Below are 27,776 nucleotides of genomic sequence, written 5' to 3' on the forward strand. Positions count from 1 at the left end.
ATAAATGTGAGACGTGGTGGGGTCTCTGCAATTGTGCTATGCCAAATGGTGGTCATATTAAAAAAAGTCATCAGCTAATAGGTGTTTAAATGATAAATAACTTAAGTCAGAGCCTTGCAACTGTGGCCATCATTTCTCTCAGTTAGGCTGACACTGTACTGAGCTAATGTTATCTCAGTACGACGCACTCACATGTGTACGTCAACCAGCAACAATGAACACAACAGCGCCTGTCTTATGAGCCCTTGCCAAAGTTTAAGGTCAGTTTTGAATTGTCTGTATCATGCGTAAATAGTGATTAAACGAAGATGACACTTGCTGTTTGTTCACACCCTTGTTGGTTCACGTGTATAATAAATGATAAAGCTACCTTTATGACAGCTGTTGTTAATTCAAGCATACAATATACCTTGTTTATCTGTGTAGCCTCAAGAGTCTGGACTGTATACATGCAGCCCAAAATGTATGCACAGCTGTACATGGCAACAAACAGGAAGATCCAGCGTGTGGTATTAAAATGTGGGATTGTCTGCTGTCCATGATAAACATCTTGACAGGTGTTTTCCTTTATTATCTGGAGAATGATCTGGGGTTCAACAATGGGTGAATATTTCACAAAGATGTCTACGTTTTGATTAACCAGGTTATATTTATTTTGTTGAGGTAAATGCAGACCTTCTTGCACTTTAGAAAGTTGTGTGTGCACTGACTTATTCATTGATTTTGTATACATACCTCAATGTTTTGTGTTTTACTTTACATTCAACATGTAGCTACTGGTTATCCTCTCTGGACCTGTTCGCCCCTCGTTAAAGAGGTAACAATTACAATTTTGAAAGGAAATATTAGGTATTTTTTCCAAAACTTGGGCCAGTACTATATTTAACTTTCAGGAGAAAATAGGACCCTTACTTAAACATCGGGTTACTGGTCCCTCCTAGATGAAGTCGGGCTGTCTATTTGGGTAGCAAAGCTGAATAGAATACCTCTTCCCTAATGTCTGACATACTTCTTCTCTCGTTATCAGACTTGATGATATGGTCCCAGATTTGAATATTTCACTTGGTGAGTGCATTGTTATCATCATCACTGATAGAAATGATGGCCAAAACGGCAATGACCACTTTCTTAAAAGCTTGTATCGTGTTTGAATAAATCTGGAAAATCCTTTAACACAGAACTAGAGGATGCTTGTCACATCCAAGATGATGTCACTGTCAGCATGGTGTTAGACTCAAATAAAATCAGACAAGGCTGGACAGAAATAGGGTGTGTTCTCAAAGTGTTAATCTCAAATTTAATGGATGGCAATGAGATAATTGTAAATATTTTAAATAAGGTCTCACACACTATGGACCTCCAACTCGGTGCTGTGACTCCATATGTGGCTAAAGTCAGAACACAAGTAAAAGACAAAAACGATCATGACCCAAAAAAGCTCATTTCAAGGAGTAAAATAGTAAAACAAGAGAGGCTTGATCTAAATGTAACAATTCCACTATGCTAAAACTGAGTTGATAGAACTTGGATTTAAATGTCTGAGAAAACGCCACACATTCTCTGTGCATGGTCCCTAAGCTAAGCTGTTTTCTCTGTACCTTGTCCATTGGATGATGACCTCTTAGAACACTATCTCAGGGCTTGTTGTCCTAATGTCTGTTGATGACACTGTTTGAAAAGTGCTGCATTCACACTTTGAGAGGATGACGGAACAATGACTGCACCGATGCTCCATGAAAATGAGTGACAACAGAATGGAAGATAAGCCATAATGCAAGAGGAGGGACTGGTCCATACTGTACATGGAATACCAGTTAAGCAATGGTTTGAGATTATGAAGAGCACTGTGAGCATGCACTGTGTACTTTTCATTGGACTTGAGTCAAACATATCAACAGACAAGTAAGAGTCAGCCGGAAAGTGCCTGAAGGGACTTTCTGGAGCATGGATTTGGGTTTACCCCTCAGTGGAATCTTAATTGAAAATGTTATTATGAACAAAGTATAAGGAGCATTGATGGAGTTAAGCTGGGATAAGCAAGTAGCAACCACCATCGCTAACACACTTGAAAGGCCGTCAATCAAGCAAACATACCACATTATATACTCCTGTAAAAGCCTTAATACCGCTTTGGTAAATTGTCATACTCACCATGATGTCACAGAGGAAGGAAGAGTAGCTCTGTAGACCCAAATTTCATGTGATAACCACGTATTCTGCAGAAAACAGTTTTATTACATTTGGGACATTTTTGATGGAATTCTATGCAGTCGAAAAAATTTCACAGCCAGCATCAAGGGCCATTAAGGGTACTGCATCTTCGTCTGCAGAAATGGTGGTGGCTGTATAAGCTAACTATGTTCTTCCCATGAAATTAAGAACATTGTCATTCACATAATGTACCATTGAGGGAAATGACACCAAATGCATAAAAATATGTCACTTACTGTGATAAAATCCCATTCACTTTTTAACCTCTCTTAAATTCATGTTAATGTACTCGCTATATGTGTATGCACATATCTGTGTGATCCTACTGTTCACATTACTAAGTGAAGCTCTAGGCTAGTTTGAATGCAGCGAAAGCAAAGACTATCATCACTAACATGTGTTTTAAAACGCTTCTAAGAGCTACCAAACTGTCTACGTTTAAAAAGAAAACCAAGACATGGAACAAAAAAGGCATGCTATGTTGCAAAAATATATTACAATGTATATGGTGTTGATTGTATACCACTATTTGCTTCACAGGATGATGCTTACTGACACATTTAGTATTTTTATGTAACTGCCTGTGTTAAGATGCACAAGATGCTAGTGCTCTGTACTTGAACGTTGCTCACAGTATTTCTCCTGCAACCATTACATTAACTGTACTGATTGCATTTTGCAAATAAATATTACTGAATAAAGTGCTGTTTCTGAGTTTGGAGAAGTACATTTCCAGGTCTCAAAGGTGGCTCTGAGTCTCTTGTGCTTCTTTCACAGCAACTATCAGGGGCTTTCATCAGGGCAGTGAGAGGAGGATAGATCACTTTCACAGTCACAGACTGGGACCTCTGGTCACTGACATTATCCCTGGATTTCCGGATATTATTTTATATGTTTGCCTCTGAATACTTATGGGAAGATGTGTACAACCTTGCCTGCAGACCCACTATTTGACTATGTGTGGTATTCAAATTCCCCATTGGCTGAAAAGAGTCAACACAACATAAGCTGAGCATTGTATTCAGTCGGGAAAACACAATTTTATTTCTACAAGGTTTATGCTACCGTAGTTCTTCTACATGCACCATATTAATACATTTGGGGAATATTGACGTGGAGCAATTTCATTTGTCCAGCCCTTATTCACGAATCACAATTTGTGTCATAGGGCTTTAACAAGGTGTAACATCCTCTGCCCTTAACCCTCAACAAGAGTGAAGGAAAAACTACAAACTCAGAGAGAGCCACATGGAGGTATCCCTCTCCCAGGACGGACAGAAGTGCAATAGATGTAACGTGTAATGGAAAACATTAGAAAGATAAAGGTATTTGTAGCATTGATTAGAATAAACACTTTGTATCATAATGGAAGGTAAATTAATTGATGGATTATTGTCAGTAATAGGAGAGAATCTGAGTAGACATATTGTATATCAAGCAGTCTTGTTGTAATCATAGTCCATGGTCAGCAGCCACCAGGATCATGATCCACCATAAAGATCGGATCCCAACACAATACAGGATCTGCCACAAGTCAGACTACTCATCAAAATGTCGCAGACACAGGGACTGAGAACAGCTTGTGCTAAAGGAGCCTGAATGACAAAACTGTGAACAGCTACTTTTGGTGAATTTGTGACTTTACTGGATTAGAACAGCTGGATGTGCAGCAGTGGTAAAGTGGTGGTACTGAGCAGCTTCAGCTTCTGTTGGATAAGTGTGTGAGGTTGCAAATGAGGAATCATCAGCAGTAATGTTTTGCAAATGAGGAAGCATCAGCAGTAAAGTTTTGCTAGAAAAGAAACAACTGATTCTCGCCTGCTGACTAGGACAAAAAAAAGAGACCATATCACACCCATGTTGCGCCTCCTAAACTGGCTTCCTGTTTGTCTTTTAAATCTCTTAACGGACTGGCGCCGTCTTATTTATCAGAACTTCTTATTAGGCACACTCGAAAAACCTCACACAAGACTACTAACGAGAGGAGATCACGCAATCGCAGTGGCCGCACCAAACCTGTGGAACAACCTACCACTTCACATTAGATCTGCCCCGTCTTTAACACTATTTAAATCACTATTAAAAACGCCCCTGTTCTCACAGGCTTTCAGTTGAGTGCGTTGTTTTAATTTTCTTATCGTATTTCTTATATTTTATTTTATTATTTGTATTAATATTTTTTATATTTTTTATTTTACATTATTAATTGTATTTTATTTGTATTACTTGAACTTTAATGTATGTTTAATGTATTACTTGAAATTTTATGTATTACGTTTTACTGTCCTTTGGTCGTACCACTCCACCTGTACTGCACTTTGGTCATCCAAGTTGTTTCAAATGTGCTATATAAATAAAATTGACATTGACATTGACATTGATTAGAAAATACTTTTGTTGCTTATTTGACACCACTGAAGATCTTGAAGTGATGGGAACTTGTCCTCTGTAGAGCCCAGAGCTGTAATTGTGATCAATATGTTGTCATGTTGTTCTGTCTGCTGAATATGTAAATAGGCAACTGGGTGAACAGGATAACATCAACAATGTTACAGCATCAGCAGTTACCAGGGGTGGAGTTGTGCCGGGAGAGGTGGGTGTATTCTTAATGTATGCCACAACTTTTTTGTCATATGTTACGCATACGTATGCCTGTCCTGCAAAAGATAGACATGTGTTATGAACAGGGAAATCTAAGTCTACTCTTTCATGTTTAGTTCACCCAATAATGGGGCAATGTCATTAACACATTTTCATTTAATTTGTGATGCAGATTTAGATTTTGTATCAATAATGGCCCACATTCTTTAGGGTGAGACAACTATTCCTCATTTCATCCACTCTCATCTGACAAGTAGTGTGTTAATTTTGTAAACCGTCACTTTGAACAGTTGATAGTATAGGCCAGCATGTGCGATCATAATAAAATGAATATTAATTTGCAAATAATAATGATCCTAAACAGGCCTAATGCATGAATTACGTAATCAAAATTGTGGTTCGTAATGACACAGCCTTTTCTCTATATATATTATGGAGCCATCTCATTACAGAAATGTAAAAAAAAAAAAGGAATAAATATTGAACAATGGCAAGAAATTCATATTGAACAATACGACTGAGCATCAACGAGTCTAATATTTACTACTGTCTGTAGTGGCCACTTGGCATGAAGAATCAAGATGCAGCTTTTGGATTATTTCAATCGTCCTGCTATGGAAGCCCATTTCCACCTCTATGCTGTAAAAAAGAATTGAATGAGAAACTATTGAGGACAAGAGGTGACTGACATGCACTGCTTGTGCTCTGTAGGTCATATGGCCTACAGGACGGGAATCATATGTAGGAAACAAAAACACTCGAGCTTTGGAGAAAAATGTAAATTGGCCTCAACTCCACTGTGCAGCCTACAGTTAGCTAAAGAGAAAAGTAGTTTGCATAAATCTGCATCCTCACATCCATGTTACATAACATCCATGTGTGATGACTAAAAATACTTCTCCACTGTAAAACTTTGCCGCTGTGATTGAATCATTAAAGAAACCCAGGTCTAACCATCAAAACTATGATTTACTAGGAGTAGAGAACAAAACTTTTATTTTGAATGATTTTGTTACCTTGAATTATGGTCCAGAGCAGCTACGTGATCTCAAAAAAGCTCACCTAGGGCAATTGGTCTTGAAGTATGCCTTGCCATCATTTTCTGAAAATAAGTGTCGCCATATATTTGTTCAAAATTTAGCTAGCTTTGAGGTCCATATCTCACTCCAGTTGTCTGTATTGTTGAACAGTTTCTTTATTAATGTTCAGAACTCTTGGTCTCTGTGGTTCTTAAATTTCACATTGGCAAGCCACCAAACCCAGTTTTTATATGTGTTACCCTATTTTTTGCTAATTTGTTCTTATACAAATGACTAGGCCTTCAATAAATAGTTCTTATCGACACTGAACATTGTTGTTCCTGAGAAAAAAAAGATATCTGTCAAAACTTCTTCATGGATGGAGGAGATAATATAGCCTGCACATATTAGAAAGCTGAACACAGGTGAACTTCTCACAAATTGTAGGTACATTTTTCACTGTTGAAAGAAATACTTACTTTAAACAACTGCAAGGTAAAGGAAGCAAAGGACCTGTATTTCTCCAGCTAACCTCCACAGTTTAAACCAGATTGTAAACTCTCCTTCACTTACTGCAGCCGATTGTCATTTTTATCTCACCTTCATCAAAGATTGAACCTATCAGGCGTGCTTTGGGGTCAGGAGGTAACCCACACAGAAAACACTTAAATATGAACACAGACACTTCACATTTCATCTCACTTGCAGCCCCCACCTTGCCTGTGTGATCCTTTCTGCAGATATCTTTTACAAATAAAACCACAAATAAAACTTGTCTCAGAACCTCGTTTGTTGACCAAATTTCCACCACACACCTCTGGAGTGGTACCAGTTCCTTTTTGGAACTGCTTGTGTTCAGCTGCTGCTGAAGGAACTGGGTCCCTTCCCTCTGCCAACAAACTGTCCTTCATATGTGAAATATTACATACAAACACACCAAAACTCTTCAATTGACTCTGCACTCTCCGAAATCCTCAGTAACACATGCTCCTTAGGGTCGATGGGATGAGTGATTGTTCAGAAAATCAGAGAGTCAGACACACAGATAAACAGAGATTTCTGTATTTATTAGCAACAAAACCTGTGCATAATGACCCAACGATTGATAGATTAACAGAAGAGACAGGCCCACTCCAAACAGCTGCCTAAATAACATGTCCTCACACTCCAACATCATCTAGAGAGCTTCCTGGTGTCTGCTGTATGAGATGTGGCAACATTGGCTCTGTTTGGTTTTAGCCTTTCTTCAGTTCACTTCACCTACCCTTAGACAGAGAATCTGCAACAGGCCTAGAGGCCTAGTGCAACTCATCCATGTCCAATATTGTCCTCATTTTCCTGTTTCTTGAGCTGTAATGCATGGCCTCCTGCCACGTGTTTGGACTTCTGTGGTTTCTGCAACTTCTTCCAAATAATTTTCAGAGCAGAGGGGCGGAGGATGATGAAAACCCATGGGTTAATGATGGAGTGGAATGAAAGCAAACGGAGAGCTTGTAGATCATCTGTGTAATGCTTATCCGGGTTGCCTGTTAGGTTTATGTACACTCTGAGCTTTGGAGGTGTGCGTGTGTGTACGTTTGTGTGTGTGTGTGTGTGTGTGTGTGTGTGTGTGTGTGTGTGTGTGTGTGTGTGTGTGTGTGTGTGTGTGTGTGTTGGGAATGGGAATGGGAAAGAAAAGGAAATACATAATTACAACATAATATAATCATTAGGCCTAACCTTGCATCACGATAGCAACCATGTACAAGTGAATACTGTTCAACAATGCATAACAACAAGGCTTTACTGCAAGGACAGTATACTGTATACTCAGAGCCTATAATGTTTACAATGCAGTTCCCCTCAGGTGTGATAGAAATCCAGCAAACAGAGCAACGTGCAAATTTGTGGAGAGTGCAGTGTTAAATTCTGAGGGATACTGTATTATAATATTATTTCCATTTTATGTGCAGTATTAAGCAGTATATATATACAAAAACAAATAATTATATCAGTAAAATAATTGTTGTAGTTCAGAGCACAACATTTCTTTGTGAGCTGGAGTGATGAAGCATAAAAGGCTAATACAGCGGCATATCAACCTGGAAAAGATTGAACAGAGATGTCTGTGTTTCTTTTGTTTCCTATGGCAATATACTCTGATACTCTATACCAGAAAGAACCGTCTGTGTTGTAATGGTTTCTTGTTGATACCTCTGGATGAACCACATTGTTGTAAAATTTTAACCATTAGAGCTCTTACCACTAAGGGGAAGGTGCAGCAGATGAAGACAACAGTGATGAAAGCTAGTGGCAGGAGATGAGCCACCTCCTCTGTCATGGACCTGTGGTGCCGGAAGAGACGGCGGACCTTACCCCTCCCGTGCATCCTTACCAATAGATAAATGACAGATACGTTGCACACCACTGTCGTAGAGCTCATGATGAGGATGAGAGAAGCGTAAAAAACGGTGTAAACTGTATCGTTTCTCTCCGTGTGAGCCATCTGCAGAAAACACCAGGTCCCCGGGCAGTACTGCACGTAGTCACCAAAACCCATGAAAGGAGGGATGCAGAAAAGGATGCTGCCCGTGTAGACGAGCGTAATGACAACGTAAGCACAGCGTGTGCTTAAGTGCTGCTCGTACATGTAAGGGTGGCCAATGGAGAAGTAACGCTCGAGCGCTATTACGCATAGGATGCCCAGTGTGGATAGGCTCAGGAAGGTCATACTGAAGCCGAAGTAGGAACACACCTCTTTGTTCGAACTCATCGCCACCAGTGTTTTGTTGTGAAAATAAGCGGCCAGCACAGCAGGGCTGACAGACAGGGAGCCAAGTAGGTCCGTCAGGAGAAGCGCAGTGACCAGGATCTGGTAAAGGGACCGGTTGGTCCTCCCGCGGCGGACTTTTAACAGGAGCAGTGCCACGATATTGCCGAACACACCGGCAGAGAACATCACCGCCGAAATATAGGGCTGTCCAGAGTTCACGAAGTCAATGTCCTGGCACTCGTTGTTCCCCTTAGAGTTATTTCCCACAGACATTTAGAGTACACAAGTAAAGCGAGTGTTCAGTGGTAGTGTGCTGAAAGTCAGTGCACATGTTGCAACTACTAAGTTCGCGCCCCGCCCCTTATCCGATCTCACACACGCGCATCACTCAGACATAATCTAAACCAAAAGCAATGTAATTTTAAACTGTATTTTGACAATGTTGAAATGTAGCTCACTGAAGAGCCTTTACGGTAACTGCACTGTGTATTCTAGGCTGCTGATAGGGGACAATGTAGTGAGAACTCAGAAGTATATTTTATTGGTCATCAGGCAATTTTGTTTCATCTCTCTGCACATTTGAATGCAATTGCCTTGAAAGGAGAAATTATCAATGCAGGGTAAGAACTGACTGGAATGGAAAACGTAGAGGAAAGCTTCCGGCTCTTCTCCTTTAGAACCAGTTTGCAGTTTGGCTTCAGGTGATAGACTCCATCTCTTAGGTAAGGCTTAAAACCTGAATCTCCCAATCAAGCTAATGGTGGAGGCTGGCTCAGTTGATTCCAGAAGCATCCCTTAGATATGCAGCAATAGGCCAAGATTGCTGGGGGGAACTCCCATCATGCACTGAGAACTCCTCTGCAGATCTGACACTGCAGCTGTACCTGTACGTGCGGGGTCATTTCCAATCTCACATTAATGAATCAGTGTGTTCTGGCATCAACAACTCTGGTAGTTAGATACCTCAAATTATTAAGGTGGAAGTCTATGCTCTTACATAATAGTTGGCTTTTAAATCACCTTGATGGGATTACGTTTCTAAAAAACCTCTGCAATAAATCCTTTGTTCTAATATTCAAGTATATGGAAAAAGCTACTATTCACTGTGATGTCTGAAGATGTCAGTTCTGTCTGTTCGTGTCAGTTTTGGATATGAGCTGCATTTTAATTTGCAGGGGGAAAATGTGATTGCTTGGTTTGTTTGTGGCACACTATGTCCTTTGGATGGCGCCGTTGACCACGATTTTTGTTTCACCCAATGTAGTACAATACGTTTGTGTTGTAAGCTAAAAAGCTGAACTAAGTCTTGTACTGTTAATGATACATGCTGCTGAATGACTTTCATTGATGATAATTAAAGGCCCCTGAGGATACTGACACAAGCATGACACAATAAATAAGTTTAATTTTTTGTGCAGTAAAAATGTAAAGTTTAATTAAAAAAGGGGAAAGATTTTCTTTCTAAAATGGAAAGTCTTGTCACATGTAAATCAAAACCGAAATAGATGTATACCAGTACAGATAAATCATGCTTTGGACTGAATCGCATTTTTGCAAATTACATTTTTTTGTTGGAATTTAGTTATATTGTTTTTTTAATTGAAAAAAAAATAACCCTACTGTAGCGTTAGACATCTCTGCAGCAGTCTATCGTTATCACAGTCACCAGAGTGGTTAGCTAGTATCTTCTAGTAGCTAATATTCACAGCGTTTATTCCGCGCATGTGCACAACAGCATCCCAGTGCACGCGGGCACAACATGTTCTAATGTGACATCACTGCATGGGCTATTTAACATGGCATTGCTACTCATATTATCAAATATGCTCATCACTCCCACTCAAAGACATGTGTATAGCTCTCTATAGTGGTAAATAAAAACCAAAAATACATAACTCCAAAATAAAACATTGGGCATACTGACAGTGTTATAAAAACTTCAAAATATTTACATCTGCCAGTTCACATTACTCTCCAAACAAATACCCCTTGAAACTCTCAAACTTAGCCTTTGTCACTGGCTTGGTAAGGACATCAGCTACCATGTTTGCAGTAGGACAGTATTCTATAGATATTTTTCCTTCTGCGTGTGCAGACCGTACAAAGTGATACTTTATATCTATGTGTTTGCTTCTCTGTCTGCATACTGCGTTCTTAGATGAAGCTATCGCCCCCTGGTTGTCCTCATATATCTTGATTGGTACACGCTGGTTACCACTATCTATTCCTCTAAGTAGTTGTACAAGGTACATACTCTCTTCAGTAGAAGCTGCTATTGCCATATACTCAGCTTCGCAGGTGGATAATGCCACCATTGGCTGTTTTCTACTCTTCCACGATATAACTGGACCATTCTCAGTTAAGCTGAAACAGTATCCACTTGTGCTCCTCCTATCATCCCTATCGGCTGCCCAATCAGCATCACTATATCCCTCCAGCTGTAGTAGGTTTTCCTCACATTTCTGGTAGTGTAGTTGTTTATCTATAGTATCCTTTAAGTACCTCAGTAGATGTTTTGCTGTAGCCCAATGCTGTTGCTTTGGTTCTGCTAGGTATTGAGATAATTTACTAACAGCCCAGCTCAGGTCAGGTCTGATACATGTCATAATTTATATTAAGCTACCTATTATCTCTCTATATCCTGTTGAATCAATAACTTCACCCTCACTGTCAAAGTTTCACTTTTGCTTACATGGGGTGGATCTCGGTTTGCATTCGGACATTACAAATTTCGTTAATATCTTCTCTATGTGTCTCTTTTGAGTCATTTTGATCTCTCCGTCACTCTGTATGAAAACGATACCCAGGAAGTGTTTAAGTGGACCCATATCTTTCATCTTAAACCTTCTCTTCAACATTTCTTTAACATCATTGAGTAAGGTGTTGTTACTCGCTGCTATGATTAGGTCAACTACCCATACTAACAGAATCACTTTCTGGTGCTCAGATTTTCTGCTGTAGACACAATGATCAGCATCATTTTTCACTGTAAGGTAATAATGCAGTAACATGTTCCAGTTACGCCCAGACTGTTTTAAACCATACAATGACTTGTTGAGTTTACACACTAAAGCCTGAAACATGCTTCTGCGTTTTCACGGGCCCGTAAGCACAAGAGCCCTTCCGGGTCCCTTACGTGCTTATGTATCCCTTCTTACGTGCTGACGGGCGTCGCCCCACTTTTCTAAAATTTAAGGCAAAGCTCCGCAAGCTCACTCAGCCCGCAAGGCTTTGATTGGTCTGCTCTACATCCCTTCTGGAGCTGTATTTCCGGTTTCATGCTCCATAATACAGGCAGAAACAACGGGAGATTTAGAAGAATGAATATGGACCAAATAGAAGAGCGTTTGGCAGAAGAGATCCGAAAGTATGTCCACTTGTATAACCCGTCACTGACTGGCGTATTTGTCCGCCTGAAAAAGGCTACAAGGAGCCGCAGTAGCTATGTAAATAAACAATCGATGAAGAAGAAAGAAGGCGTCTCTCAGGTCGTCTTCGACAAAAAGCATTACTCCACCTAGTGTTCTGGCGCGGAATTGCTTTGTAAGACGCGCAACGGTTGGGGAAGCATGAATGACAACGAGTCTTGTGCCACAGCGGCGTGAAAAGACGCAGACCAGGTCGCAGAAGCATGTTTCAGGCTTAAGTGTTCTCCTGTTTTTGAGTTCATCTCAAACCTTCCGGTTGCTCCATATATACTTCACAGTCCAAGGAGCATGGAGGTAAGCAGTTTTCACATCCATTTGGTGTAGAGTAAGATCCTCCTGTACAGCCACCTGCATTATTGCTCGTACAGAGGTCATGTTGGCTGTACGTGAAAGGGTCTCTTTATAGTCGATCCCTTCCACTTGACCATACCCCTTTGCGACATATCTGGCTTTACAAGTCTCAGATCCATCTGGGCTCTCTTTCACTGCACATACCCAGCGACCTCCCACTGCTTGTTTGCCTCTTGGCAGTGGGGTCAGAGTGAAAGTGTCATTCTTTGTCAAAGAGTTCATCTCCTCTTTCATCGCGTCAGCCAATATTTTTGACTTCTTAGAGTCCCTTGCCTCTTTCAGTGTTTTAGGTAAATCATAAGCCACTCTGTAGAAATAATCTACATTTTCCCATTCCTCATCATTACACTCTTTTGTACTGTAACTTTGGTCTCTTTACTCTCCTTAGGCTGTCCCTGACCCTGGTTGACTATCTGTGGTGGTGTGTCTCCATAACTCTCAATGTCTTTCCCCATGTCACAATCTGTCTGAGTCTGGCTATCTGCGTTACCTTTGGTGATGAATTTCACCAGCCTATGTTTTAGGACTTTTCCTGTCTCGGGATAATACACGTTATATGCTGGACTGTATTTGTCATAGCCTACAAGGATCCCCTTTTCGCATCTAGAGTCCAACGGAAGTGTTTCCAGAGGACAGCTAAAAGTGATGGACATTGCTGCCACAGCAGACACAAAAACAGCAGACACAAAAACGTCCAATACACCATACAAATTCGGTTCCACACAGGGGTCGGCCACCCGCGGCTCTGAAGCCGAATGCGGCTCTTCAGCCCCTCCGCAGTGGCTGTACTGTACAGTGTTGTGCATATTTTTTCGCCAACGCTGAACTTAACGAATCAGTTTTCATATTATTAACGTGAACGTAATGATGAACGTGAGTGAACGTCACGTTCATTTTTTAAATCATCATCGTATCAGGCCATCATGAAATACCAGGAGCGGGCGAGTGTGTTTGTGTGTGTTTGCGTGTGTGTGTGTGTGTGTGTGTGTGTGTGTGTGTGTGTGTCCCGGCGCTCCGACCCCGCCCACTCGCTCGGAGAGACCAGTGTTGCCAACTTAGTGACTTTCCAAACCCTCATGGCGACTTTTTATGTCAAAAGCTACTAGCGACAAATCTAGCGACTTTTTCTGGTGATATTGGAGACTTTCTGTTGTTTTGGAGACTGACGTGAAAGCACGTATCGTTCTGCAGTTACTGTCCTCAACGAGCAGCGGGTGCTGGCGTGAGTCCCTCCGCCGTCCCAACGCACTCACAGGCGGTCAGTTTCCCAGTAGCCTTACGCAGGAGTCCTGCAGTCAGAGCAGAGAGGAGACCCACACTCTGCGTCCTCCAGACTGCAAATGAATTGCGCATGCGCAAAGCCATCGCTGATCCTGCCCTGGCTTACATAGCGGGATGTAAGTGTCAATGTATCTTCACTGTCACTGGAAAACATGAGTCATGAGTCATTGAAATCAGTCTCTTCATCGATGCAGAGTCCACATCTCCCGTGTGGAACGAGGTGAAACTGAACCCTTTCAGGGCCCTGAAAACGAAACCAAAACTTAAGAAGAAAAAAAAATAACTTGCTCTGCCAGAGTATCTCTTTTGGATCATTTTGCCGGTCCCAAGCCCGGATAAAGGAGGAGGGTTGGACCTAGAGCTAGAAGTTCCACCCCACATAACAACCTTTTGATTAAATTTGATATTCTAACATTTAACAATACAGGACAAAATCGATTTATGTATTTGGGTCTAGATACAGCATTAAAGTCATGAAGTTATTTTGAGATGTGATGGCCTATTTCAATGGCAAGATAAAAAAAAATAACAACAAACAGAAGAATACGGGAGCGTGTTGCATTCGCTTTTGTTTTGAATTTTTTGGGGCATTTATCTCGGAATTTCCGAGATAATTATCCCAGAAGAACAGATACTTTTTTTGTGAAGTGAATGTAATACGCTTCTGTAGAAGAAAGCTTCTAAACATATTTAGGGTGTTTTTTTCACACTTTCTGTGAGTCCATTACATTATGCAAATTAGGCGATGACGTCATTTAGCGACATTTTGCGACTTTTAGGGCAGCCAATAGCTACTTTCCTTACTGAGGAATTGGCAACACTGAGCCTTATTCATTATTCATGTGCAAGTCGCTCCCAGCCACACATACAAACACACTCACAAGACCACAACGTTGCAATTACAACTTTATTAACATCACACAGCAAACAAACACAACCATGGACAAGTTTCTGATTCGTAAAAGTCAGGCAACCGATGCGCCAGTTGCGAAGAAGCCAAAGCTTTGCAAATATGACGAGAGCTATTTGCACTTTGGTTTCACCGTCACTGGCACGACTGAGCAACGTCCTCAGTGTGTTTTGTGTGCCAAGGTGCTGGCAAATGACAGCACCTCATGAGTCATTGAGATCAGTCTCTTCATCGATGCAGAGTCCACATCGTGATGCATCTAAGAATCGAGACATTTCCAGACCTCGCACACACACACACACACACACACACACACACACACACACACACAGAGGGGCTGAAGAGCCGCATTCGGCTCCAGATCCGCGGGTTTCAGACCCCTGTGTGGAATCGAATTTGTACGGTGTATTAGACGTTTTTGTGTCTGTTGTGGCAGCAGTGTCCATCACTTTTAGCTGTCCTCTGGAAACACTTCCATTGTCGTTTCTTCTCTATTTGCAGTGCGTTTCACTATTTGCAGCGCGTTTCACTATTTGCAGCGCGTTTGTCTATTTGCAGCGCGTGTGTCTATTTGCTGCACGTTTCTGTAATGTGTTGTGTTGTGTTGTGAACTTGATGAAGATGTTTTGTTACTTTGCCTGTGTTTTGTCAACTTGCATGTGTTTTCTTAACTTGCATGTGTTTTCTTAAGTTGCTGTTGGTTGAGCTCTCAGGGTCACCGTAGTGTTGTCATGTTTCCCTTTTATAGATATCCCTTCAACAACCTTTTCTAATTTTGCAACATCATCAAAATTCCAATGACCAAGTATCCTATGCCACGTTTGAATGTCATGACAACCATACACTTCATCAACATGTTCATCCTCTAATGTGCTAAGGTAAAACAACCTACCATACACGTCCATTTTAAACTTGGTACCTTCCTTGTGGACCAGCCAGTCATTACCGTCCTTAAAGGGGACATCAGGCTTTATACAATAATACTGTCTTATGCACACTCTGTCTGCATATTCTTACACTCATAGTATATTATATTATCTATTGTATCGTCAAATACTTATATTTATACCCGTACTATATATCATATATTATATCATACTCTTTGTATATTCTTTGTATATATAAGTCTATATACACATATTTATACATGTGTACATGTTATCATTATTATATTTACTATTATTATTACTATATACTGCTATTATATTGGTATAATTACTATCATATATAAATATATATTATCTTATATTATATACTATATATACTGTACTATTTTTTATATACTGTCTAACAATAACATTACCATCATATCATCAGTACTATTACCATCATCTGCCACTGCACCTTATCTACCTATTTATCTTGTGTTTCTGTTTTTTATTCTTTCTACCTCAATATTTTTTATTTTATTCTATTGTATTGTATTTTATTGTATTAAAATGTACCGGCTGCTATGACGACTTAATTTCCCTTCGGGGATGAATAAAGTAATCTATCTATCTATATATCTATCTATCTTTGACTGAAAAGATGTTTTGTGGAAACGAGGGGTTGTAGAGTGCTTGCTTTAGCCTCGTTTTCACTGGTCGTCCCTCGATGTCCAGCAAGCAGACTTTGGCGTCTCCCCTCATCTTCGCCATCCCGCTCACCTTTGATCCGTCGGCAAGCTCGATCATGTGGTCCTCGGGTCTGAAGCTCTTGTCAACTGTTTTGAACTTTGTGGCGTCGTTTATCATGTGTGTTGTTGCGCCGCAGTCGACCATGAGACCCTTCTTGTTTCCTCTGTGTGGGACAGTCACTCATTCTGAAGAAACAAAAAGGTGTAGGCTCTGCCTCCATCTCTCCATCAGCTTTCTTCACATGGTCACGGCTTCGTTCCTCTCTTCTTACCTGATATTCGTCAGGACATGTCCTGGCCATGTGTCCCTTTTTACCGCATGTGTAACACTCAACATCAGCCCGGTCCATTTTCTTTCCTCTTCCTCGTGACCTTGTTGCCCCGCTAATCTTCATCACGTGGTCATCTTCAACATTCACGTCACTCTTCCCATTTTTTTCAGTACTCTTGTAACTCCGCAGTTTTGTTTTAAACTCACCGAACGTTACAGTGTCATTGTCTGGATGATGTGCACGACGAATGGCTTGTATGAACCAGGTAGCCCCTTTACTACCATAGCTACAGTGCCTTGCATAAGTATTCACCCCCCTTGGACTTTTTCCCATTATGTACTGTTACTAACTGGAATTCAAATAGACTTAAATAAACTTTTTCCCGTTTGATCAACAAAACATGCATAGTACTTTGGAGGTGCAAAATACATTTTATTGTGACACAAACAATAATGAGAACAAAAAAGTTGACATCTGTTGGGTGCATAAGTATTCACCCCCCTGTGTCAATACTTGGTAGAACCCCCTTTCGCTGCAATTACAGCTGCAAGTCTTTTGGGGTATGTCTCTACCAGCTTTGCACATCTAGAGATGGAAAGGTTTGTCCATTCTTCTTGGCAAAAAAGATGAAGCTCAGTCAGATTGGATGGAGACCGTCTGTGAACCGCAATCTTCAAGTCTTGCCATAGATTCTCTATTGGATTGAGGTCTGGGCTTTGACTGGGCCATTTTAAGACATTAACATTCTTTAATCCAAACCATTCCTTTGTAGCTCTGGCTGTATGTTTAGGGTCATTGTCCTGCTGGAAGATGAACCTCCGCCCCAGTCTCAAGTCTTTTGCAGACTGCATCAGATTTTCTTCAAGGATTTCCCTGTATTTGGCTCCATCCATCTTTCCCTCTATTCTGACCAGTTTCCCTGTACCTGCTGAAGAGAAGCATCCCCACAGCATGATGCTACCACCACCATGTTTCACTGTTGGGATGGTGTGCTCAGGGTGATGGGCAGTGTTGGGTTTTCGCCACACATAGCGTTTTGCATTGAGGCCAAAAAGTTCAATTTTGGTCTCATCTGACCAGAGCACCTTCTTCCACATGTTTGCTGTGTCTCCCACATGGCTTCTGGCAAACTCCAAACGGGATTTTTTATGGATCCCTTTCAACAATGGCTTTCTTCTTGCCACTCTTCCATAAAGGCCAGATTTGTGGAGTAGACGACTAATAGTTGTCCTGTGGACAGATTCTCCCACCTCAGCTGTGGATCTCTGCAACTCCTCCAGAGTAACCATGGGCCTCCTGGTTGCTTCTCTGATTAATTTTCTCCTTGTCCGACTCTTCAGTTTGGGTGGACGGCCTCCTCTTGGTAGGTTTGCGGTTGTGCCATATTCTTTCCATTTTCTTATGATGGATTTTATGGTGCTCAGAGAGATGTTCAAAGCTCTGGATATTTTTTTATAACCTAACCCTGCTTCATATTTCTCCACAACTTTATCCCTGACCTGTTTGGTGAGCTCCTTGGTCTTCATGATGCTGTTTGTTCAGTAATGATCTCCAACAAACTCTGAGTCCGTCACAGAACAGGTGTATTTATACTGAGATTAAATTGCAGACAGGTGGACCCTATTTACTAATTATGTGACTTGCAAATGTGACTTGTGAATGCAATTGGTCGCACCAGATCTTTGTTAGGGGTTTCACAGTAAAGGGGGTGAATACATATGCACTCAACACTTTTCAGATTTTTATTTGTAAATAATTGTGAAATTCATGTAATATTTCCCCCCACTTCCAAATGATGCACTATTTTGTGTTGGTCCATTACATAAACTCACGATGAAATAAATTTTAATCTGTGGTTATACCATGACAAAATGTAGAAAAGTCCAAAGGGGGTGAATACTTATGCAAGGCACTGTATATATATATATACACACACACAAGTACATAGGAATATTATATTATAACAATACATGTAAATACAACAATGCTGCAAAACAAAGAAAAGAAAGAGAGGAAAATTAATTTAATAAGTAAATAAATTCAGAGATAAAGTGGATTTTTAATTTTTTTTTGATTACATTTATGGTCCCACACACTTGCACACACACACGACATGCAAATGGGGGGGAAATTTGTCAGACATGTCCTATCAGAAAAGATGCAGAAAAACGAGTCCATGCCTTTGTTACATCGAGACTGGACTATTGTAAATCATTATTATCAGGCTCCAAGAATAAGTCGTTAAAGACTCTACAGCTTGTCCAAAATGCCGGTGCACGTGTCCTGACGAGAACCAAGAAAAGAGAGCACATTATTTTTTACGCTAAGACGCAAAGGTAATTTATGACACATTACACACAGAGCTTCTCTTTCCAGCTTCTCCTTCCTCTTCTTCATCCCTATCACATCGAAGTAAGTCATATCTCATCAGTACATGTTACTGACTTGACCCCTTCCCCGAGTCCCTTTGCTTCATCGCCTGCAGATCCGGGCCCGCTGTGGCCGCACCATGGATTATGATTTGTGGACCGCACATCAGAGGTCGCAATGGTGGATCCAGTATGGCGGATTCAATATCGTGCAGGCTCATCGTAGTGGTAATGGCGGATCCTGTGTCGCGTTGGCAACATATAATGGTGGTGGACCAGGACCGAGGCGGCGCCTGATGATGGATCTTAATAAACGGCAGTGGACAATGACTGTGGACTATAGTGGATCTGACTTGGATGATGGATCATTATCTTGCTGGCTGCTGACCATAGACTATGATTGCAGCAGGACTGCTTGACCTATAGTATTGAAGTTATCCTTCAAAATGTTTACCCTGAGGGGCGCTAGTGAGCACCAGATGGAGTAGACGTGTTTCCCTTGAGCTCATCTCAATGACGTGAATATAGTCTCTGCTCGAATAATATAGTCAGTTACCGTTTCATTGCTGGCCTTATGGAGCGAGGAAAGTTCACAATACAAACTAACAACGCGGGGTTTGTCCTTTCCCACGTAGTGCTAGCGGAGAATATTCAGTGCTTTTCTTCCATCACGTTTTGCGTCCCTCATTACCAATGATAAGCTCTTGTTGTCTAGACATTGCACCACCTCTGCATATGCCTCACCGTTCTTTTCCTCATCTTCAGCGAGAGCTGCTTCGTCCTCCTCGTCTATCCGCAGGCCCTCCAGGATAACTTCTCTGAGGCGACGTAACTCCATATGCGCGAGGAACCTCGTTTCCCAGAGCTCGTAACTTTTCTCATCACCGTCGAATAAGTCTGAACCGCCTCTGGCTTGAATGACTAGGCCAGACATGGGCAAAGTACGGCCCGTTGGGCTCTTTAATCCGGCCCGCCGAACTTTTCCGAATATTAAAAAAAAAAAATTTAAATAAACTATTGTTTTACATATGGACAAGTTATTTATAACTCTACCATGCTACATATGTGAGTGTGCGTTTCTGGTTTGTATGTTTTCTCCCCCTTCAAATTACAATCCAATAGCCTCTCATCATACTGAACAATACAAAACCGGGCACTAGGACCTTGGGGAGTCTGCATTGCTGCTGCGGTGGCTTTCTCACTCTGCCAAGTACCGTCTCTCATCAAGACAGGAGGATTACAGCCAAGGAGTTTAGCTCATAGTAAATGATGCACGGAGTGAAATTGTAAGTGCAGGTAGTTACAGAATGTGGCAATCTGCTTAAATTTAGGTTTACTTGAGGCAAATGAAGGGAATATTGTAATGAGCTATGTTAACACTAAGCTAGCTAGCTAGCTAGCTATTTTAGGGTTATATTAGTTAGTTTATATTAGTTCACAAAAATACTCCATCCATCTGGACCTGGTCCGGCCCCTCTGTCAAATTTTAGAACCCTTCGTGGCCCGCGAGTCAAAAAGTTTGCCCACCCATTGACTAGGACCATAACCTGTAGCGTTAGACATCTCTGCAGCAGTCTATCGTTATCAGTGTTGCCACAGTTACTTTGAAAAAGTAACTTAGTTACTTTACAGATTACTTGATTTTAAAAGTAGTTAGATTACAAGTTACTTTATTAGTTATATTCAGCAGCTGTCGACAACACCCCCGCCGCCTCAACATAAAAAAGACAACTGGTTTTGCCAACACTCACTTTATTAGAAACCGCCGGAGGGGGCCCCCCACACGAACGGAGGGTTCCCCCAGCTGGCGCTGTAGCTGAGATGATCCGCGAGGAGGGCCCGACACGCGTCGCTGCAGCCGACCGCCGTACCCGGTCCCCTCCAACCGGTCCCCACCTTCCGCACCGCCAACGGACACCGCCCCGCGGCCCCACGGACGAGGACCTCTCCCCCCCCCCAAAAAAAACGTTGAGGCGGGCCACACACCGAGCCACCGGCGGAGCCGCTACCGATGTTTGGCCGATACATCGGTGCAACACTAGATATTAGATATTTCCCACGGCACACCTGACGATCTCTCACGGCACACTAGTGTGCCGCGGCACGCTGGTTGAAAATCACTGGGCTACATGACTTCACTCCCAGAGACGCAAGAAGAAATCTAATATATATTTTACTATTAATGACAAAATAGTAACGCACAGTGATTTGGACAAGTAACTTTAATCTGATTACTGGTCTGGAAATAGTAACGCGTTAGATTACTAGTTACTGAAAAAAGTGGTCAGATTAGAATAGTAACGCGTTACCGGCATCACTGATCGAAATCACAGTCACCAGAGTGGTTAGTTAGTAGCTTCTAGTAGCTAATATTCACAGGGGGGGGAAAAGGACAGCATACTTTCGTCTCTTTGGTCTGCGCACAACAGCATCCCAGTGCACGCAGGCACAACATGTTCTAATGTGACATCACTGCACACTAGGCGAAAGGCAGAATTAGTGTCATGGGAAATCTTATGGAAGTTACCTGATCCCCTGGGGCCGGTTTTTCAAAAGTTTTAATCTGGATCAAACTGATCCAGATTTGGAAATCTCTTTTTCTGCTATCCAGGATCACGTAATCCATTTTATTTTTATGCTGGTTTTTCAAAGCAATGTGGGATTGGATTACTCTGATCCGGATTCAAATTTTTCAGGATTACCAAATCTGGATTACCTGTGGTCTAAATGGGACTATCACAATGTAGCTATGTAAAGAACAACAGGTAGAATAGTGTGGGGTCACTCCAATATGCTTTATTTGAACAGAAAATAGGACTGAACGGAACAGCAAACAAACAATATAAACATCCCCCTCCATTGTCCATTTCTTGGAAACAGGCAGTCCACTCATCTGAGACCTACAACAAATAAATAAATAAATACATACTTTACTCACAAATACATTATGGATGTTTCGAACAGGTTTCAAACAAAGATTTATTGAATTGAGCTGGATAAAAAAAGGCTTAAATGTCCAATACTTAACAAAATAAATTACTTCTTAGTTCTTGTTTTGAGTAGTTCTTCTTATGAGTTCTCCTTCTTCTTCATCATCATCATCTGCTTCGTCTGCTGTGGAGAGACCAGCTTGTCCAAGCTTGGCCTTTAGGAGGCGGATCTCAAGTCTGGCCTTGGTTTGCTGCAGTCGGGCAAGAATAAGCTGTTCCTCTGCTAGATGGATCTGTACTTCTGCCCTTTCAGTCTCTTTTTGCAGAAGTACCTTATAGGCGTCATCTTTCTTTGGGTGCTTTGAGCCTCTCTCTGGGGGTCCTGTGGGAACTAGGCCTTCTGGCTCCACCTGTGATTGACCTCCTCCCTCGATTACAGGGCTGAGATTAAGAATACATTTTTCTGAAGAAGCCTCACTTTCTGCTGTCATCACAGGCTCGCCATCCTCTGCAACATCTTGGATCCCATGCAGAGCTTCCGATTTTCGAAATTCTGGCTTTTTGAGTCCATGGTTCCACCGCTTTGATGTAGCAAGCATAATTTTATAGGCCTTGGGTATGATTCCATTAATTGAACACAAGCCAAAGCAATTAAGCTAACAGGTGTGTTTGGGAAGACCAATTTACACAGCCATATGTATATTCAGCCTTTCTCAGAGGACTCAGAGAGAAGGTCACAGAGAGGCAGTGACATGGCAGGTGTTGTCCATCGCCACCACAGGAGAAGATACCGTCAAAGGGTGTATGTTGAGCGTATAGATCCACTGCAGAAATATACTAATGAGGAGCTGTATGCTCGGTTTCGCTTCGGAAGAGCTGATATTCAGTATATTGTGGACCGCGGAGCGAAGGTGTTATCTAATTAGCATATGACTCAGGGCGAAGCCGCTGCTGAGCCTCTCCCGATTCCCCATTGGAGGAAACCAACCCGGAAAGTCACTCGTGATTGGCTGGTAGAAGTGTTGCCATTGGTCACCCTGGATCATTGCAGCACACACGTGGGGTAAACCCCTCCCACACAATATTAATAATAAAAATTAATATATACATTTGCAAGCAAAATTATTCAACCCCCCTTGCAAATTAGGTTTTTTGGCAAAATATACAATTTCTCAAGTGTTTGCAATAAACAAATTACACAATAATTGTTTAAGTAGTTTAATGAAACTAATATTACAAGCTTTTTTATCCAAATTCAACACAAAATGCTACTTTTAATGACTACTGCAGTCTCAAAATTGTTCAACCCCTTCATGACAAGCATCTTCAGTACTTAGTAGAACACCCTTTTGCTGTTATGACCTGATGCAAACGTGATGCATAGCCAGAAACCAGCTTCTGACAGAATTCCTGAGGAATCTTAGCCCATTCCTCATGGGCAATGGCCTCAAGTTCAGTTATATTCTTGGGTGTGCGTTTTGCAACCGCCTTCTTCAAATCCCACCAGAGATTTTCGATGGGATTCAAGTCAGGCGACTGTGATGGGCATTCTAGAATCTTCCATTTCTTCTTCTGAAACCAAGCCTTGGTGGACTTTGAGGTATGCTTTGGATCATTGTCCTGTTGGAAGGTCCAATGACGCCCAAGCTTCAGCCTCATCACAGACGGCATGACATTTTTTCGTAATATTTCCTGATACTTGACAGAATCCATCGTGCCCTCCACACGCTGCAGGTTTACAGTGCCAGAGGCAGCAAAACAGCCCCAGAGCATCACCGAGCCACCGCCATGCTTCACTGTAGGCAGGGTGTTCTTTTCAGCATATGCTTCATTCTTCTTTCTCCAGACATAATGCTGATCCATAGGCCCGAAAAGTTCCAGATTTGTTTGTCGGTCCACAGAACAGAATTCCAAAACTTTGGTGGCTTATTTATATGGTTTCCAGCATATTGGAGCCGACTTTTTTTGGGCTTTTGGGTCGGTAGTGGTGTACGTCTTGGAGTCCGGGGCTGGAACCCTTCAGTGTGTAGTATGCGCCTTACTGAGGAAACTGAAACCTCAGTGCCTTCTGCAACCAAGTCTTGCTGCAGGTGTTTTGCAGTCACTCGAGGGTTTTTGACCACTTGCCTCCTCAGGAATCTGATGGCAGCCGCTGATAGCTTCCTCTTTCGGCCACGTCCAGGTAGTGTAGCCACTGTTCCTTCAACTTTGAACTTGCAAACTATGCTTCCAACTGTATCTCTAGAGACATTAAGTGCTTTTGCTATCTTTTTGTATCCTTTTCCCTGTTTGTGCAAGGCAATGATCTCTTCTCTGAACTTTTTGGACAATTCTTTTGACTTAGCCATATTTCTAACATGCAGCAAAACGCCACTCTCAACAAACCCCTAGCCAGTCCAGGTATTTATGTGTTCTATCTCAAGCACACCTGAACTAATGAAGCCCTTGATTAGTTGCACCAGGTGTGCTTGAGACAGGGGGTTGAAAAGGGTGTCTTTAAAAGAAGCATTTAGTGTTGAATTTGGATGAAAACCATGGTAATATTAGTTTTATTGAACTATTTCAACTGTTCTTGTCTATTTTGTTTATTGCAAACAGCTGAAAAATTTTACAATCTGCCAATAAACCTAATACGCAATGGGGGTTGAATAATTTTGCTTGCAACTGTATATATAATAAATCATTATTTATTAGTAAGCCTTTACCAAAAGCAATGCAGTTAATTAAGACTTCACATTCATTCATGTGATGCTTGATGTTATATGTGAACATATTGTGCAGGGAAGAAAAAACAAGGTATATGTTGAGTCCAAACTTTATTTACATACAGCACAAATATTGTACAAACACAACTAGCCTAGCCAGTGAAAAGCAAATCAGGTGAAGCTTGAAATGTCTCTTTGCAGCCTCTGGATCATATATTCTTTGTGGGACTCTGTCCGAATCTAACCCAGTGTGTAGACGTCTGTGGTGTGTAGCTGTGAGATCAAGTGTAGCCTCTAGTCTTATTTGAAGTGTGGCACACAGGTCGGTGAGCTCCTGGCTGTGGAAGGATGGATCCATTTCATCTGTCCCGCTTCAATCAGCTGTAAACACAATCAGTACAATTAGCACAGTTCAATGACAACATACACCTACACATGTATCTGAAAAATGATTTAATGAATCTAACCTTACCCTCTTTCTTCTCTGCCGACTCCTGAACTCCTCAATACTGATGCAAGGTCCTTCATACTGGCTCATAGTGGGTCTTAGTAAGTCATAGTACAGGAAGCTGGAAAACATCATGAGTAATATGAGTTTATTATTAATAAACGGAAATAGCCTTGCTGCATCACCTTTGGAAGATCCACAGCAAAAATCCTAAACAGATACTTACGTACAATGGCGTAGTTTTTCCGCACTGCAAATGCAGACTTTCAGCGAGTCTCAGGGTAATGTGCAGTGAGTCATTGTGCACAGGAATCAGTAAAGCTGGAGGATGTATTTTAAACAGCACAGCACATCTTTAATCATACCATCGCTCCGCCGGCCATTTTCATCAGAGCTGTGAAGAGACGGAAACTTCCTACAAAAATAAAAAAACGAGAAAAGTCACGTTTTTGAAAAAACTTACCAAGAACAAACTGTTCGATTTAATTAGTTCATACCTATTTAATCATGCACTAACTCCGCTAAAGCACTCAATGCTTAATTCTACTTTTAGCAACTGTCGCGCTAATCCCAGTGGTTCATATGTGTTTCAAATCTGAGAGTTAGCTTAGCAGTTAGCAATAGCTTCGCCTCACCTTAATTCAGGGACTGTGGGCCTGTCTTCTCCGCCTCGACTACTCCAGACCGGGCCCGCAGCTTTGCTTTCCAAAACACTCATCTTCTCCTCCAGGGAAACAGTGTCGTGTCGACTTCAGCAAGTTATTTATCCCGAAAACAGAGTCACTCGTACGGAACACACTTCACACGATCCAGCAGTTAAAACAGTTTTTAAATTTAAATTTGATATGGGATGAGTATGTGACTGAGGACCCGTTTATTCTATCTGATTTTAAGTTATTGTACTTACCTGATTTGTGCTGTTCTGTGTTTCTGCCCTCATAGTTGAATGCACATCCACTGTGCATTTAACCAGCACAATTGAAAAAATGACTGTAATCATGCCACTCTGTACAGTGGTTGAGATTTAGGATTGTGTTTTGGATAATAATAAAATGCTGAAATAATGTGCATTGTTTCAGTTTTTTTTAATAGCATTGATTTTGCTCGTGGTATACAATTTAATTAATTATAGCACACTTACTTACTTAAGATCAATTTACAATTTCAGGTTTTATATTTATTTTAAGCCTGGTGTACTTACTCCAGATAGTTTAGAAAAAGGTGTTATCTGCTCCGAGGGAAACTATCCTGATTTGCGTTTGAAAAGCGCAGAGCATTGGCATTTGCATGTGAAAGCCTCCCCTAGGCTTAGGAGAAGGGGGGTCACCTCCCAACATTTTCAGGCTTGTAAAACGGCAAGACACTGGTAACAGAAATTTCTCCAAGAATTTCCTACGACATTAACTGCCACAAATTCTTCTTTTCATGCAATGGCATGGGCTATTTAACATGGCATTGCTACTCATATTATCAAATATGCTCAATACCTACAGACACCATTATTGTTTTTTTTAATATTTGCTCCTCTTGTTTTCTTTCATGAAATTTCATGAAAGGAAACATGCCATTTGTGCAATCAATGTAATTATTTAAAAGATTTTCCCTCTGGGCATGTCATGGAGTTCTAACAGGTGTATTTATAATTTTCAGCTTTGCGCCAAAAATTACACAATACACAAAAATGTATATATTTCACCAAACACTGGCTTGCAGCCAATAGTGCATCAGAGCTGACTCTGATCACATGATTCTGTTTTTTGCTTTCTAAACAGCCCTCAAGAGTCAGTGCTGAAGGCTTCGGGCCTCCCTGGCCGTGACCTCATTCAGCCTACACTCTCAGTGTATAATCTCCATCACTGACAAGACATGCTCCTTCAATTCAATGCGGCAACTCCACTACGTTTATTTGGACTTCTGTTCAGCCATCCAGAAATCAGAAGCCATGTTATTTTACAGCAATGAAAGAGCCACAGCATTCAGAGAGGGGAGGGAGGAATTTTGTTAATTGGACAACACACTCAGGCATTCAAAACTTCTGACTTTGTCTCTCAGCATCCAGTGAACAGAACTATGAAAGACTAAGCTGTGAAATAGATTGTGAAAAGGTGAACACACGCTTTGTGCAGATGACACTAGAATTTTATCAGCTGCTGTTATTATTTTGAGTATGCATGATGAGCAGGTGGGGGCTGTGGTGGCTGGCTTTATACAGTATTCTTTACATGACTATAAAAAGACAGATGCGAACAAATATAAATGTTGTTGTATCTACAGAAGTTGAACAAGTAAAGTATACATAGGCAACTGCTCCTGCTTGTCTTTCTTGAAGACATTTCACCTCTCATCCAAGAGGCTTCTTCATATCTGACTAATGGTAGGTTTCAGGTATTTAACCTGTGTGGGTTTGTACCGATATTGGGGTCCTCTGAGTCAAGGTGTGAATGTCTGTTGATACCTGTAAGTTGTAGACACACCCTTGCTATTGTGTGATTCATTAGGGTCATTGGGGTTGAGGTGTTACGGATGGTTCTTTGGTTGGACCCCAAAGCAGACACAGAGAGCAGTCTAGTGTTGAGTGAGGTTTATTTTAACACCAGAAAACAGAGCAGGCAGGCTGTGGAGGCAGGGTGCTGGCTGGCCGAATAATCCAGGGGGGAAAACGCAGGAGGGAAAGCGAAAAAACCGAGGAGCAGCAACAAGGCACACCGAGGAGTCTGTGTAACAAAAGAAAACACTAATGGTTAAATACGAAACAAAATACGAAGGGCGAGAATCAGAGGTCGTCATGGGTACGCTACCGAACAAGACGGAATTATCTGGCAGAGTAGTGGAGTCGGGACCAGGCTTTTATGGAGTGGATGATGGGTGAGTGATTGCAGGT

General features: G+C 41.5%; 1 protein-coding gene and 1 long non-coding RNA gene across 3 annotated transcripts; both read right to left on the minus strand.

Moving 5' to 3' along the window:
- Positions 1-6,877: 6,877 nt before the first annotated feature.
- Positions 6,878-8,890, minus strand: ptger2b (prostaglandin E receptor 2b (subtype EP2)). Of its 2 annotated transcripts, none has more exons than XM_053445721.1 (2): positions 8,206-8,890; positions 6,878-7,382 (listed from the first exon to the last, which is right to left on the minus strand). In XM_053445721.1, exons 1-2 carry the CDS (start codon positions 8,854-8,856, stop codon positions 7,140-7,142), a joined length of 894 nt encoding a protein of 297 aa, XP_053301696.1. In that variant the 5' UTR covers positions 8,857-8,890; the 3' UTR covers positions 6,878-7,139. The 2 variants fall into 2 exon arrangements, with proteins under 2 accessions (XP_053301696.1, XP_053301695.1); XM_053445720.1 differs by having other exon boundaries at positions 8,074-8,890.
- A 12,597-nt stretch (positions 8,891-21,487) lies between these two features.
- LOC128460501 (uncharacterized) lies at positions 21,488-22,153 on the minus strand. The gene is made up of 2 exons (XR_008342218.1): positions 21,853-22,153; positions 21,488-21,712 (listed from the first exon to the last, which is right to left on the minus strand). It is a non-coding gene; the product is annotated as an uncharacterized LOC128460501 (long non-coding RNA).
- Between the last annotated feature and the right edge of the window lie 5,623 nt (positions 22,154-27,776).

The sequence above is a fragment of the Pleuronectes platessa genome, chromosome 17 (genome assembly GCF_947347685.1).
Source record: "Pleuronectes platessa chromosome 17, fPlePla1.1, whole genome shotgun sequence".
Taxonomy (NCBI): Eukaryota; Metazoa; Chordata; class Actinopteri; order Pleuronectiformes; family Pleuronectidae; genus Pleuronectes; species Pleuronectes platessa.